This window comes from Taudactylus pleione, unplaced genomic scaffold (genome assembly GCF_031769625.1).
Source record: "Taudactylus pleione unplaced genomic scaffold, aTauple2 ptg000021l, whole genome shotgun sequence".
Taxonomy (NCBI): domain Eukaryota; kingdom Metazoa; phylum Chordata; class Amphibia; order Anura; family Myobatrachidae; genus Taudactylus; species Taudactylus pleione.
This window is the reverse complement of record NW_028284423.1, coordinates 20,902,263-20,918,522: the sequence shown is the minus strand read 5'-3', so window position 1 is coordinate 20,918,522 and position 16,260 is coordinate 20,902,263. Positions and strand designations below refer to the sequence as shown.

Sequence of the window (16,260 nt, the reverse complement as noted above, 5' to 3'; positions counted from 1 at the left end):
CACTCATGAGCTCCGCCTTCTAGCTCCCCCGGCAGCGGATGATGGCAGAGCGGGCCGGGAGGAGCGGACAGTGGCGGCCGCGGCAGGAGCGGAGATTCAGGTAAGTTGTGTGGGGTTTTTTTTGTGTGTGTGTAAGGGGCATGGGCACTGACACTGGCACTTCTTGGGGGGTCACTACAGGGGGAACTATATAGGGAGGGTTGCCGCTACTAGGGGCACTGTATGGTGGGGGCTGCTACTGGGGGCACTGTATAGAGGGGGTGGCCGCTACTGGGGCACTGTACCTAGGAAGACTACTACTGGGGGCAACGCATAGGGGGGACTACTACTGGAGGCAATGCATAGGAGGGACTACTACTGGGGGCAATGTATAGGGGGATTACTACTGGGGGCAATGCATAGGGGGACTACTACTAGGGGCACTGCATAGGGGGGACCACTTCTGGGGGCACTGTATAAGGGGCACTACTGGGGGCACTGCAGAGGGGGACCACTACTGGGGGCAATGTATATGGGGCACTACTGGTGGCACTGCATAGGGGGACCACTACTGGGGGCACTACAGGGGGAACTATATAGGGGGGTTGGCACTACTAGGGGCACTGTATGGTGGGGGCTGCTACTGGGGGCACTGTAGAGAGGGGATGGCCACTACTGGGGCACTGTACATAGGAAGACTAATACTGGGGGCAACACGTAGGGGGGACTACTACTGGGGGCACTGATAGGGGGGACTACTACTGGGGGCAATGCATAGGGGGACTACTACTGGGGGCACTTCATAGGGGGGACCACTTCTGGGGGCACTTTATAAGGGGCACTACTGGGGGAATTGCATAGCACTACTGGGGGCAATGTATATGGGGCACTACTGGGGGCACTGCATAGGGGGACCACTACTGGGTGCACTGCATAGGGGGGCCCAAAGCATATTCTTGCACCTGGGACAACCACTCTCGAGTTCCGCCACTGCCGGGCATCTTCTAAGAACAGCCCTGTCCTGATGAAACATTAAAAAGGGGGAGCGACAGGAAAGCGCCCCTAAATCCAAGACCCTATGGGCAGATGCTATAGCCAAAAGTAACAGAGTCTTCGCAGTGAGCCATTTGACATCCACTGATTCCAAAGGTTCAAATGGAGGTTCCTGAAGTGCGTGGAGCACCACTGACCAATCCCACGGAGCCACAGGAGGGACAAAGGGAGGTTGTATATGCAGCACACAATGCATGAAGGTGCGAACATCTAGTAGAGGATCAATTCTTTGCTGAAACAAGATAGAGCAGAGACGTGCACTTTCAGAGAAGCTAGTCCAAGATCCAATCCAGCCTGAAGAAAGGCAAGTATTCGAGAAACCTAAAAAACCTAAGGGTCATAGTTTCTAGGTGCCCACCACTGGAAATATGTATGCCAAACCTGGTAATAAATCCTGGCAGAGGCTAGCTTACGAGCTCTGATCATGATCTGTTCCACAAAGCCAGCAAATCTTAGATATTAGGAGGGACGTCTCAAGAGCCAAGCCGTTAAAGACAGGTGGACCAGGTCCGGATGTAGACAGGGACCCTGAGACAACAGGTCTGGTTGTAGGGGAAGTTGTAGAGGAACGGCTATGGAGAGACTTTGTAGGTTGGAGTACGAAAGGCATCTGGGTCAAGCCAGTGCTATCAACAGGACTGTGCTCCCTTCCTGTTTGAACTTCCAAAGAACTCGAGGAAGAAGGGATGTTGAAGGGAAGAGGTATGCCAAATGGAAGATCCATATCACAGATAATGCATCCACGAAGGCCAGGTTGGGGTCCCATGTTCTGGCTCCATACACTGGAAGTTTGTGGTTGTGTCTCGAGGCCAGTAGATCCACCTCTGGTAGGCCCCATCTGTCCACCAGAAGCTGAAAAACTTCTGGATGTAGAGACCACTCTCTGGCAAACAGGTCGTGACAGCTTAGGAAATCCGCTTCCCAATTGAGAATTCCTGGGATGAAAACTGTGGATATGGCTGGGAGATAGTGTTCAGTCCATCTGAGAATATGGGACACTTCTGCAATTACTGCTTGACTTCGAGTGCCTCCCTGGTGATGGAGGGAGGCCAATGCCGTGGCGTTGTTGGACTGTACTTGTACTGGCCTGCTCTGACGGACATACTAAGCCAGAGTAAGAGCTCTGTAGATGGCTCAGAGTTCTAGGATGTTGATTGGTAAGACCGCCTCGGTCTGACTCCAGTGGCCCTGGCCTTCCAGGAGTGCTGGCTGGTCACCGCACCCCACCCTTGGAGGCTTGCATTCATGGTTAAGATTACCCAGTTTGGGATCCAAAAGGGGCGCCCCTTGTCCAAGTGGGACGTCTGGAGCCACCAGGCCAGAGACAGGAAAACCTCTGCAGATATATTTATCAACTGTGATCTGAGCAGATGAGGCAGCCCGTTCCACCTGGAAAGGATCAGGTGTTGTAGGAGCCGAAGTGAAACTAGGCAAACTCCTCCATGTCGAAGATGGACACCATGGATCCCATAGTCTGCATTGCTGATTAAATTAACACTCGGCAACTGTTAAGTAGTCTGCGCACCTTGTGCTGATATACCGAGATTTTTTTCTCCTGTTAGCAAGATCCTCTGGACCTGAGAGTCCAGGAGAGCCCCCAGATGTACTATGCTTTGAGAAGGTGTCAAGTAAGACTTTTTCCAGTTGATCAGCCAACTGTGCATTGTAGAAAGGCAATGGTTATCTGTAGATGAAGCACTTCTGGGGAGCTTGACAACAGCAAGAGGTCATCTAAATATGGGAGCAGTCTGATCCCTTGATGACAAAGATAGGCCTCCATAACTGCCATGATCTTGGTAAAGACCCGAGGAACCGTTGAAAGGCCAAAGGGTATAGCCTGAAATTGGTGATGTTGTTGTAGTACCGCAAACTGGAGATATTGTTGATGAGAAGGCGCTATAGGTACATATAGGTAAGCATCCTGATGTCCAGTGACACCATAAATTCCCCAGGCTCCATAGCCAGAATAATAGAGCAGAGGGTTTCCATACAAAATCTGGGCACCCTGATTAACCTATGCAGAGAATTGAGGTTTAGAATAGGCCGATGAGACCCATTGGGCTTCTGAACTAAGAAAAGGGTAGAATAACAGCCCTTCCCTCACTGTGTGTAGGGGAATGGAATTATTACTCCTGAGAGTAGTAGGGACTGAATGGCTTTTTGGATCTGCAGGGCTTTGCCTGGGTCCGCTGGAGGGCTTGTGCAAAACTACTGCGGGGGGTCACCTCAGGAAGGATAGGGCATATCGGTGGGAGACCACTTTTCTTACCCAAGCGTCTGTTGTGGTCTGATGCCAGCAGTGGGCAAATTGAAGCAGTCGGCCTCCCACCCTGGTAGCTCCAAGGAGAGGCCCGCCCCATCAGACTGAGGGCTTGTCCTCAGATTTGGTAGGTGGACATCTAGTGGCACAGGTCTGCTTGGTCCTAGGCCTTAGTTGATGCCTGATGCCTTGAAAAGGGCTGACTTTTTGTTTTTCCTTGAGGATGATAGAACCGAAAGGATGACATCAGAGGCTTAGCACTATATGCAGAGAGCAGGAATGCCATCTTAGAAGCTGATATGGTAGTCACAATTTTGTCTAAGTCTGGACCAAACAGGATACATGCCTTCCATGAGCGGAGCAAAACAATATGGCGGGCTACTACAGAAGTGGCAGATGCCTTGGAGGCTAGGAGAGCCATATCCATAGCTGCTTCACCCAAATAGAAGGCTGCATCTCTAATGTGATATATGTAAGACATCTGTTCCCTCAAAGCATCAGAGGGAAATTACTCTTCTACTGCCTCAGCCCAACAGTCAATGGCCTTTGCCACCCAGGCCGTAGCCCTAGCAGTGCGAGTGATAGCTCCTGTAAGAGAGTATATACACTTTAGACAAGCCTCAATCCTTCTAACCATAGTCTCCTTTAAGGAGGTTGCAGTATTGATAGATAAATTAAAATTTTTGACGTGTCATGTGGGAATCCACTGCTGGGGGAACTTCCCAATTGGTGCAGCCAGTAGCGGGAAGAGGATAAAAGGAGCTTAAACGCTTAGGCAGCTGAAATCTTTTAGTAGGCATAGTCCATGCCTCACTCATATGATCAGATAGCTGATTGGAGTGAGGAAATTCTGCTAAAATCACCTTTTGTTGTTTAAAAGCTGGCTGCTTTGTCTTAGGGACAGGTTCTGTTTCTTCTATTTGAAGAATAGATTTTACGGCACTTACAAGTGCAGGAATATTCAATTTAGAGGGCGGCTCATCATCTGGAGCCCTCCCCAGATGATAAATCAGAATCTGATCGCTGGGTGGATTGGGAAGATATCACAGCACGCTTAGTAGATTTACTAGTTAATGGTCTCTTTTTTTGCAGCATTTGCTGAAAAGCTGTAGAGGTCTACACCAGACTCTGCACTGAAGTAGACAGTACATCTACCCATGGGGAGGTAAAGGATTTGCAGGGAGTACCTGCTGTGGCCATCCCATAGGGGGAGCTACCACTGTGACCGTTATACGATCCGCAATTTTTGCCAGCACCTGTGAAAAGGTAGCCCAGGGTGGGTCCTGAGGAGAGGATATCGGGGCTGATGGGCCCGGGGCAGTATAACAAGATGCACACAGACCATCCTGAATGAGGTCCTCTAAAGCTAAGTCTGCTGAGCAGGACTTACAAGACACCAGAGTGGGGGAGCGGGCTGCTTGTCATTCTTGCCTCTGCCAGACATGGCTGCAAGAATAATATAACACACAATCTGACACAGTTCAGTGAGCAACCCAGATGTATGTGCAATATGGCACAGTGTAGTGCGCAACAGCGATATGTAGTATGTGATAGCCCTCACAAAAATATGGAGATGTAAGGTACAATGAACCCCTTATACTTCAGTATGCCAGCATTATATCGGAAGAAAGGGAAAGATTGAAGCTGACAGTCATAAGAAAAGAAAACAGACAGCAGCACTAGCATAAGTCACATACAATGCAGAATATACAATATAACTGCAGTGGGCACTAAAATCAACTGCACAGACCGCAGCGGCAGGTAGGCTATAGCACTGTATAACCTGGCCCTTGGGAGAGGTATACGGGGAGACTGGACCCAGTGTTCCTGGAGACCTGAAAGCAGAAAATGGCTGCGAGAGTCTCTGAGTGTGCAGAGAGTGTGGGAGGAGCAGCTCAGGAGGCGCCCTGAGCTGGGGGAGGGGCCACAGGAAAAGACTTGTCCCGTGTGCTGACTTCAACCACCGGGTCCCCTGGCCCTATAAAATACCCTGCACCAGTAGTATATATGCCCTGGTGGTCTAGTGGAGTCCCGGACAAGCCAGTGTCCACGCCAGTGCCTCCAGTCTGTCTCCCAAGACCGGAGGTAAGACTGCACATATAGTAAATGCGGATCCCCGCAAGCGAGGTTCCGCCTTACCTGTCCCCTTGTTCCCAGCTGCAGTCTGGGGTCCAGGGAGAATCTGCTAGCTTGGTCCCCCACAGAGCCCCGCTGAGAGTACCTAGCCGAGGGCTGGTGTCACAGCGCCGCAGAGGGGTGATGGAGCAGCAGTGCAGATGTCCCATGGACTGTCTCATGCTGCTGCTCATAGTAGAGAAATATTAAAATAAATAAAATCATAAAGTAACCTTGGGCTGTTTAATAGCAGCTCGCTATTAAAAAGGTGGTCCAGCTCCTACTGGATACCAACGATACTGAGTTGCCCTCAGGCTGTGGGCAGAGTATAGGGCGAAGGACTGGAGCATCCTGGGATTGAAAAGCTTTGCTGTTGGTGTCCGGACCTCCAGGTCCCTACTACACCCCCATTGTTTCCCTTGTGGAGCCCTATGGACCCTGAAGAAGAAAATAAATTATCCTCACATACATGTTATCAGCAGGGATCACAAATAAAGCATTCATCATAGTAATGTATAGACAGATAGTGTGAGGCTTGTATGATCACAGAACATCTCTGAGAAATCTACGTCTCACCATCTTGTATGAGACAAAAAAAAATAGATGATGTACAATGGAGGGACAAAGGAGACAGGCACATTGTCTTGTAACGTGTGATACACATAAACAGTGCATTGGTACAAACTTTAGAAACATTGATGGTACATGAGTGTATAATATGAATAGACAATCTTTCTGGTTAAATCTAATATTGTTTGTATAAAAAATAATATTTAAATAATGGAAAGTGTAATCAAAATATGTTATATGCCATATAAGAGGAAATGTAATCTTCTTACAACCTTGAGATGTTACTGTTGCAGATGCTGTAGGAGACGCATAGTGGACAAGTCATAAGATATAGCTTGGATCATCATAGTGACATCACCTGCATCCAGTATGCCAGATATTAAGCCACTGCACATAGATTTATATGGCATAATGACAAATCTGCTCAGATCAGCTTATATAACCACTTCAGAAGCAGTGCTAGACAATACTTTTACAGTCGGGTTATTCTAAGAGCAATTCATGAAATAAACACAGCCTTATTGCCCCTTTATATCTTCATGAGCGATGAATCAGAAGTATGGTGGGAAAAATCTAAAAGATTTCAAACTAATTAAGGTGAAAGTAAAAGTTTGCAAAAATATTATTGTTTGACCTGACACTTTTATGTTTGTGTAACTGCTGACACTGACATTGTTGACCACAAACCAAAATAGTTGTGTAAAATAAAAATATAAAATATAGAACTGTATTACTCCTTCAGATGTGAGCAAGGAGATGTAGCTGCTAAACAATTCCTGTGCTAAATCGTGTGAACATTTGCTAACTGCTATATAGCTTTAAAATGCCCCGTATGGCTAAATGTCCCTAAAGGCAGCAATTGGAACTGCAACATCTCCAGGTTATAACACGGCATAGCCAGGGGCATCATGTGGGGGGACAGGCCAGGATGGGGGTGGAGCATGAATACTGATTACCCGGGCCCGGGATTGTTATAGGGACCTGGGTCAGCTGCTACTGTGCATAGTAGTTTTTCTTTTTTTCGGAGGAGCCGTGGTCATGCTTTGCGGGATTGCCTCCCACCCCTCATAACCAGGCCCCGTTCAGCACTCAATGCCCCTAGGTATTGCACTGCATCAAGGAATATTATGTGCTTATGAATGATGAAGTATGAAGTAAGATGGTATAGTAAATAGCATTTTCTGTACTAGCTGTATACATTGTTTCATTAGTAGACAGAAAATAATGGTTTTCTACCTGTATCCAAGAGATGGAAAGCTGAAGAAAAGATATATGATTAGAATCTGTAACATTATTACACTAGGTATTATTACTGTTTGCTATTTTTTACTATTGTTACTTGTTTTTTAGTATGTATTATGTACTTAATTTGTTCTTTACATTTATAAAAAATAATACATTGTAAAAAGAATAAATACATGAATATAATGTACACTGGGACAGATACCATTGAAAACACAGCTACATTATACATGGTAATTTGGTGGATAATGTAGATCACAACTCAAATTTTTTACTAAAATTCTCATTCTCCAATTGATAACTAGATGATATCTTATTCGATCTTCTATTCCCATAGAGTTCAAACCAATGTTCCCCTTGTTATACAGCACCAAGGACAACTGCAGCTAACTCTATTACTGACTGCCAATTTAGGCCCTCATTCAGAGCCGCTCGTTAGCGGCAGTACGCTCGTTCCGAGCGATGTTTGCACATCTGCGCATGCGTACGGTTTTTAGTACGCATGCGCGAACCAGTCAGTGTGGCCGAAAATCGTTGGTACGCAATATAGCGAGTGCCTGCTATTTTGAGTGACAGAATGAGGCGTATGTGGGTGGTAACAGGGGAAGGTGCTTGAAAATGGGGAGTGGAGATCCGAACGCAGGCGTGCTTAAAGGTCAAAACGGGCGTTTTATGGGTGTGTATATTTAAAACAGCAGCGTCAGTGACCACGTCACTGGGTTATTTTATAGCCAGAACTGCTCGCAAATTTGTGGTAGCAAACACCAACCACAAGAATAGCGAGCAGTTCATACGCTGGTCGATGTACTCGATTAATCTAATAAATAGCGGACATGACGTAGGATGCGAGCGGCCAGGGGGCGTTTTTAACAAATAAACGAGCGTATGTTTTGCTCGCTCGTTCAGACTTAGAGGTGTGAACAGACTGCAATGTGCGTACGCATCATTTGAATAGCCACCCCTTGTTTTTAAACGAGCGACCACAAATAGCGAACGGCTCTGAATGAGGGCCTTAATTGTAGTGAATGTGGAATAGGGAGGGTGTTAGAGCTGTACTGTTATCCCAACCCAAACTGATCTCCAGCTCACAAGGAGATAGCTTAAAACAAGTTTAATAAATGCTTATTTTTTTAAATAACCTTAGCATTATCTAAGGGTTACTAACAAAAATAAAATGTGGTTGCCTCTTCTAAATCCATGGTACATGAGGGACACCATTACCATGGGTCATGTTCCTAGAAGTATGGCACTAAGACGTTGTATCAGTCTACATCCTATACATAAAGCCATGACACTGTATTTATCAGTTTTTGCATAGCGTCCATAGGATGTAAATTATATTTTTACAATGTACAGTACTCCAATACAACTCATCTGCCATTGTTTAGTAAGGTTTAATATACTGTATGTATTTATTTGACAAATGATATATCCAGGAGCCAAATCTCACAGGTAGCTTAACAAAGTATGATTATTGATATACAATTGTTGTTGTATACCATAGACTTACCGGCATGTTTAAACTTATAACAGTCGCACTGATAAAATACTGTATAGAGCATTAAACCTGTGTCGGGATCCAGGCGCCATCATTGTGGGGTGGACATACTCACTGTACACATAGGGCCTGATTCAGAGCTGGACGCTCTGACCAGAGCGCTCGCTCTGAATCAGGGCCCTTCTCCATGAAAATGGAGCGGCCTCCTGGCCGCTCGCATAGCTGTGGGTGACCACCCACAGCATATGCGAGCGGCCAAAAAGATGGTCGCGATGGTCAAGACCATCGTGACCATCGGACTTGCGACGGAGACCCTGCGGTAGGGTCTCCCTGCCACTAGCCCTGGAGTGATTTTGGCTCTCTCAGAGCCAAAATCACTCCCACTGACATCACTAGTGATGTCAGTGGGGCCGGCTTCAGACGGTAGGCGTTCCCATGGGAGCGCCTCCGTCTGGCAGGCACGCCCCCGGCACGCCCATCAAAGGGGGCGTGCTGTCAATCAACATCGACAGCACGCCCCCTTTGGTGCGAGACCCGGAGCGATGGAAAGCCCGTCGCTCCCCAGGTCTCGCGCATGCGCACGACAGAGCTCCCTCCGTCGTGTGCATGCGCAGTGGGGAACATCGACCCACTTGCGAGCGCACTGCCGCTCGCGAGCGGATCTGAATGACCCCCATAGTGAGAGTTGATCTTCTGTGCCCAACCCGCACTACATACATTTCTAGTTCAGAAACTCTAAACATATTGAAGAAAATAAGAAATTACTTCTCATGTATTTATCTCCCACCAGATCCCTGAGGTCACACACGATCTTACTGTAATACGTACCACGTGGTCACAGTCATGCATTTCCTTGCAAGCAGCTCTAGTGCATATTGAGTTGCTTGTGCTGCACTCTCTCCAATAACGGTGCCCACACATACTGCCAATTCCAGCTCATTGCCACGGATTAGGTTGGCCATGGCTAGCTTAAAAAAACAAAAGACATTTAATTTACTTGAATTTCCACAGCATACACTGACAATCATTTACATAGAAAGGAGCATGCCGGGAGCTGTAGAGGTGGCCATTCCTTCCATCCTGAAAATCCCTTTTTGATTCTTGTTTCAAGTAATACAAATCTGAAGATGTGTCTACACCATACTTGCCAACTCTCCCTAATTGTCAGGGAGACTCCCTAAAATCGTAGCAATCTCCCTGACTCCCTAAAGAGTCTAGCAATCTGCTTGATTGCACCTTACCCCCATTATGTAGCTGTTATATACTTTGAAAAAAAAAAGAAATCAGAAATATATACATTCAAATGAGATCATCAGTGCCATTCCTATGGCTACATGCATTTTCATATAAGGTTTCTCGTGGCCACTTACTGTATATAGAACCACTTGTAAAACACAATACTCAATATATGAGCAAGCCCTGAAAAGTCTGAGTGTGTTTTCATCATCCAGTAGATCTTACTATCTGCTTTGGGGCTCATTTACATGTGGATGTAAAGCTGGGTACACACTGGCCGATATATTTTCCGATCAATTGATCGGCCAATATACCTGTTTCCTGTTGGCCAGTATGTACCAGCGATATGTCTGTAAATGACGTTGTTCAGACATATCGCATTGGCTGTGCTTTTTCAAAAGTAGTCAAGTATGGTCTACATAGGGTTGTGCACACACAAGAGTTACTTCATGGTCTGAGATGCAGAACCATCATGGCACATGTGCATTAAAGCAAGCATTGGCCAGATGAGGATGAATCAGGCCCACAGTGCTGAGGCGATGTTATAATTATCATTTATTTTTAACCACTGATTACATTGCACTGTACAGGTGTACTGTAGTATGATTTGCCGACAGTTATCATGTGATCAGGTCGACATGAGAATGACGACAAGGAAGAACTGCCGACAGTGATCGTGTTGACAATAATCATGTCTATATAGATATGTCGACATGATGAACTGTCGACAAACTGCCCATGGTGGCCCAGTCGTCAATAACCTTCTCCCAGTAGCAGTGGCAATGGTTCCAACATCTTCTTCCCGATGGCTATATTGCTGTGATGTACCAGCATTCTGGTAAGTATTTCTCCCTTAATCCCTATTCCTAATTCCTGACCTTAATCCTAATCCTCCCCTTAGTGCCTAATCCTACCACCCCTCCTTCCCTGCAGCCCAACCCTGAGACTCCTGGCAACTCCCAACCCTAGCTGTCAGCATCCTCAACATGACGGCAGTTCCAATGTCAACATTGTGAACATGCTGACATTCTGAGGATGTTGACATGTTGCCTGTCGACAGTTTGAACCATGTCAACATTATGAATGTCAACATGGTTACTGTCGACCTCCTGACCAGATACCCACTGTATAGAGAGAATAATTATCATTTACAATCAAGCACTGTAGGGTACAATTAGCCAATTATCCTACCAGTAAGTTTTTTGAGTGTGAGAGGAAACCCATAAAAATCTGGGTAGAATGTATAAACTTCACACAGATAGGTTCTGGTAAAGAAATGACATCAGTACTGTGAGGGAACAATGCTAACCACTGTGCTGCCACACAATACATTCCAACTTGGACACCTATCTATGTGATCACATCAGTTTCCTCTGTGTGCTCACTTTTTCCCACAGTCTAGAAACATACATGCAGGTTAATGTCAATATGTGTGTGCTTGTATGGTGGATATAAATGTAAGCACCACTGTTGAAGGGAATGGCGTGAATCATACTGGTTCTTATATTTAGAAAAAAAAATGTCAAAATCTTCTTATCTAGGTAATGAATCGTTACCTTAGGAAGTGGCACAATGTTTCTTGATAAAGGCCCTCATTCAGAGCCACTCGCTAGCGGCAGTACGCTCGTTCCGAGCGATGTTCGCACATCTGCGCATGCGTACGGATCGTTATACGCATGCGCGAACCAGTCAGTGCGGACGAAATTCATGTGCTTGCAATATAGCGAATGCCTGCTATTTTGAGTGACAGAATGAGGCGTATGTGGGTGGTAACAGGGGAAGGTGCTTGAAAATGGGGAGTGGAGATCCGAACGCAGGCGTGCTTAAAGGTCAAAACGGGCGTTTTATGGGTGTGCATAATTAATACAGCAGCATCATTGACCACGTCACTGGGTTATTTTATAGCCAGAACTGCTCGCAAGATTGTGGTAGCAAAAACCAACCACAAGAATAGCGAGCAGTTCATACGCTGGTCGATGTACTCGATTAATCTAATAAATAGCGGACATGACGTATGGTGCGTGCGGCCAGGGGGCGTTTTTAACAAATAAACGAGCGTATGTTTTGCTCGCTCATTCAGACTTAGAGGTGTGAACAGACTGCAATTTGCGAACTGATCATTTGAATAGCCACCCCTTGTTTTAGAACGAACGACCACAAATAGCGAACGGCTCTGAATCAGGCCCAAAGTGCATAAAGAAACTTACTTCAATGTTGTCTACTGCCAAATGGCAGCATGCGGCAAGCACAGCTCGCCCGTCCTGGAAATACCACTCTGCCAACTCTGTACTGACTCTACTCAGAAGTCTGCACAATGAAAGAAATAGTAAATGTTTGTATTCATTCATTTATCCATTGATAATTCACCAATAATACATTAAATATGTAAAGTTAAAGGAAAATACTTACTCATTGTAATCATCTACATTGTTGCCATCAGTTGGAGATACAGTGGTGAGTGAGACATGATCAGACTGAATGTTTCCTTCGCAAGCTGCCTAGAAGTAAACACGTTAGTTAATTAGTAGGAAATGATACAGCTATAGAGTAATCAAGACGCATACTGTAGTTTGGGCTTCAGAGCTAGTGAAACCAAATACACCAGAAGTTTGATCAGACTTGTTAATTTTCTCGGCTAATAACCACAATTAGCATGTATGTGTTCACAGTCTCCTATGTGTCCCATTTTCTGTGGGCAGTCCCACGTTTTAAGTGGCCACAACAATTACCTGTATTCAGGGCCTGATTCAGAGTTGTACGGTATTGTACGGTATTGCACAGAAACAGGGAAGCGGCTGTGCAATACCGTACTACTAATATACTAATGCAGCAGGGGACGTCAGGTGTAAATAGACGCCTCCTGACCGCATCTCGCGGACCTGAGTGCTGTGTCCTAAGACGCAACATCGGATCTTCTGCGAGACCATCGGCCATCTAAGTAGCCCTGAGGATAACATGTAGCAAAAGTTTGTAAAGTGTTACTGGACCCAATAATTTGGGCAGTCAGTGTAGAAATGCAGGGTATTGCCAGAGTTATAGAATGAGGTTAGCAGCAGGATTTAAAGTTTAAAGAATCAAAAGTCTGTGCCTATTGCTGATAGCCTGATACTGCCACATTACAGCACACTACTAATCTGTATACCTAGAGGCTGATTTTCAGTTGAATGTAAGAGATGCCAGTTTGCATATCCACATATAGTTTTGAGCTCTATATATTCAGTTACATACAATTTAAGATATGAGCAGCCTCAAATCTAGACTATAAATGCATCTGAAGCAAATATACTGCAATTATTATCATCAACTATTATGCACTTAAATTATGTGCAGTTCTAAACTACTCTTCCCGTGTACTGATTGTAATGAAAGCCAATACAGGGAAATACATATGTGTAAGGTGACACTGAATGGCAAGTGATCATACCTGTGCAACAAGTAAAGCCTCTTTAAGTTGGCCTCTGGAAGTAAAGAAGTTGACAAGTTTTCTCACATCCCCAGTAGCTATACAGTAGGGAATGACATCATCATTTTCCTCCTCAATCAGCTGACTGGCTCTTCTATAAGGAAACCAAACATAGGAAGTTATATTCACCGTTACCAGTGAACAGTCACAACCAATTTATATTCATAGATAAAAGACAGACAAAAATATGATGAACTTTATTTTTTTACATAATAAGTATTTTTGTTTCCTACCTCGAGTTTATTTATTGTTGTTGTTCTAATCTTTTAGACTACTCTAAGTATTTTGACCATAATACCCCTTTTCCAGTGCTGCAAAACCCGGGTTATTGCCATGTCAATGCAGGTCGCTTCTCAGTGGAAACGGCTCCTAGAAGAAAATTCCGGTTTGACTGATCCGGCATTTCTTCCCGGGTCTTGAGCAGGATTTTACATGGGAAAGAACTGGTAGCGCTGTAGTGGAAACAGTTCCTATCCGGGTTATCTGACCCGGATAACCGCAAAAGCCACTGATTGTAGACCCTCCAACAGGACCCGTTCCATTAGGTACAAAATACTCTGCTCCTGGACTTCCCTTTTAATTTATGATTGCAGACACCTCTGGTGAAACACCTTTCTCATCAATTAACTAGTTCAACACAGGTGACAGCAATCACAAATTAGGTGGGAAGTCCAGGAGCAGAGCATTTTGTACCTAATGGGAGGGGTCATGTTGGAGCTTCCTGGACGCTGGCTGGTGATGTCATCAGCCAGAGATCTTGAGAGGAGACGCGTCTACGCTGGAAAAGGCTGTTTTGGAGAGCTGGATAAAGAGAGCTGGAGAGCTGTGCACTGTGCTTTTGGAGAGCTGGGCACTGGGCACACTGGGGCCTGGAGAGGAGAAACAGGCATGCTGTGTGCTGAAAAAAACAATTTTTATTGAGGGTGCAGTGGAAACGTGATATGAGCCGGGTCCGAAATACCGTATCGAACCTGGGATTTTTGTGGAAATGCTGTATTATTTTAGAAAGATTACGAGACAAAGTAACAGATCGATTAACTTCTTCCATTGATTAGAATAAGTATCATGTAAGATTTAGTATTTTAATGTACATAATGTGCAACAAAATAACAGTATACCAATGTAAACAACTACCACTTTGAAGAATACACAATACTGAAAAAGACCGCTATGGTGCTCACAATGTGGTTGATGGCTGGATGGACTTAGGCCAGTTTGCAAACTAGTTCTGAGTTCTGCATATGCTCACAAAACAAGCTGCACGCTTATATGCACATACAGATTTGCTCATATCTGACATTTGCTACTGGAAAGGTGACAGAGGGGAGGGAGGGAAGGGGCGCTTTAACCCAGGCTGAGCACAGTAAGAGCTGTTTGGGTAATTGGGAAGGGATGCAGACCCACAAAGAGACACATATACACCTGGCAAAGCCATATCAATGCGCTAGCTAACTGTTCTGTTTGGCTAATTGTGGATTCATAGGTGTTATCTAGAAGGAAAATTATGCCTACCATATTCAAGAGTTTTATTTAGTTATGTCAATAATATCCACAGTAACAGAACAAATGTTTTAAAATATATGTGTATGATGTACAACTGACGTAAACATGGAACATATGAGGCTGATGCAGACCTGCACAAACCTGAGATTTATGTGACTTTGCAAACTCAGCATCGACCCAAATGTGCACAGGGCAATCACCTTATTCTTGTTAGCACACAAATAGAAAAACTGCATTCATTTGCTTTCCCTCAATCTAAAGAACACATATAATACAAATTTTGGGGATTTTATTTAACTTTAATTTAAATCATGAGTTTGCGATACCTTTTAAATTTTTTGACAATTGTGCATCCTGAATAAAATTGTCAGCAACTATCAGAATTACTATTGACAGAGTAGCATGGTATAGAGCAGACATGGGAGATGCCACCAATGACTCTACCATCAATGGTCTATGGTTTTAACCATTGGCAGAAAACCATCAATGGTTTAGCCATTAGCCCTGCTGTGCATGCGCAGACGTCGACCGTTTGACCGGGCTGCCAAAACCATTGATGGCCGATGGCCATCCCTAGCAGATATAGGCATCCTTTGGTACTAGTGTCACAAGGTGGTACTCCAGTATGTTTTGATTTCCACCCAGGGGGAACACATCTATCTATTACTTTGCTGATCCATACCTCTTGCTTCACCTCCTTTCTTTCACAGAGGAGACCTTATTGGCACAAAACCCTATCCAAACTGGAGAATCCAAGCATGGCCTGCAGCCTAGGACTCTCGTGAGCCAACCACAGTTACTGTAGTCCTACTCACAGCAGAATAACAGTACAAAATGCTGAACCATGTTTTCATATCCAGACTACACATTACTGCCCTAACCTGACTGGATTAAATAAAAGGGGGGAGGGGTGGTGGACGGCCATAATAAGAGGTGCTACCATGCTGAAACTTGTAGTGTCATGTAAAAAAAAGAAAGAAAAGAAAATGCAGGGCACACTCTAAGCACTAAGAATTCTGATAATCAAAATTTCTATAATAAACTCTAACATTTATCATGGAGTATAAATACTGTTCTTGGTATGGCTGGCCAAAACTACATGCCTACCTAACATGTCAAGGTGAACCTCATCAGGTTGGTACCTAACATCCCTAATATTGACACATTATATACATTTATCCAGAACTTACCTATAATAGTGCCCATTCAAATGTGTAGACTGAAATGCAAGGTCCTGTACTAATTAAAATCACCTAGGGGCAGGTGGGAGGGGTGCTAATCCAGTCAGAAGGAGTCTCGCCTTCAAGTGTACATTAAATACACACATACAAAGGAAAAAGG

General features: G+C 45.0%; 1 protein-coding gene across 5 annotated transcripts in view; it reads right to left on the bottom strand.

Annotated features, from left to right (window-relative positions):
• WDR17 (WD repeat domain 17) overlaps positions 1-16,260 on the bottom strand; it is a 197,716-nt gene that overhangs the window by 24,483 nt on the left and 156,973 nt on the right. For all 5 annotated transcript variants that reach the window (XM_088448511.1, XM_088448485.1, XM_088448493.1 and 2 more), the window contains 5 exons: positions 13,378-13,510; positions 12,363-12,451; positions 12,161-12,260; positions 9,546-9,685; positions 7,214-7,234 (listed from right to left, as the gene is read on the bottom strand). In XM_088448511.1, coding sequence (XP_088304637.1) covers positions 7,214-7,234; positions 9,546-9,685; positions 12,161-12,260; positions 12,363-12,451; positions 13,378-13,510 — 483 coding nt within the window. The remainder of the gene's footprint in view (positions 1-7,213; positions 7,235-9,545; positions 9,686-12,160; positions 12,261-12,362; positions 12,452-13,377; positions 13,511-16,260) is intronic.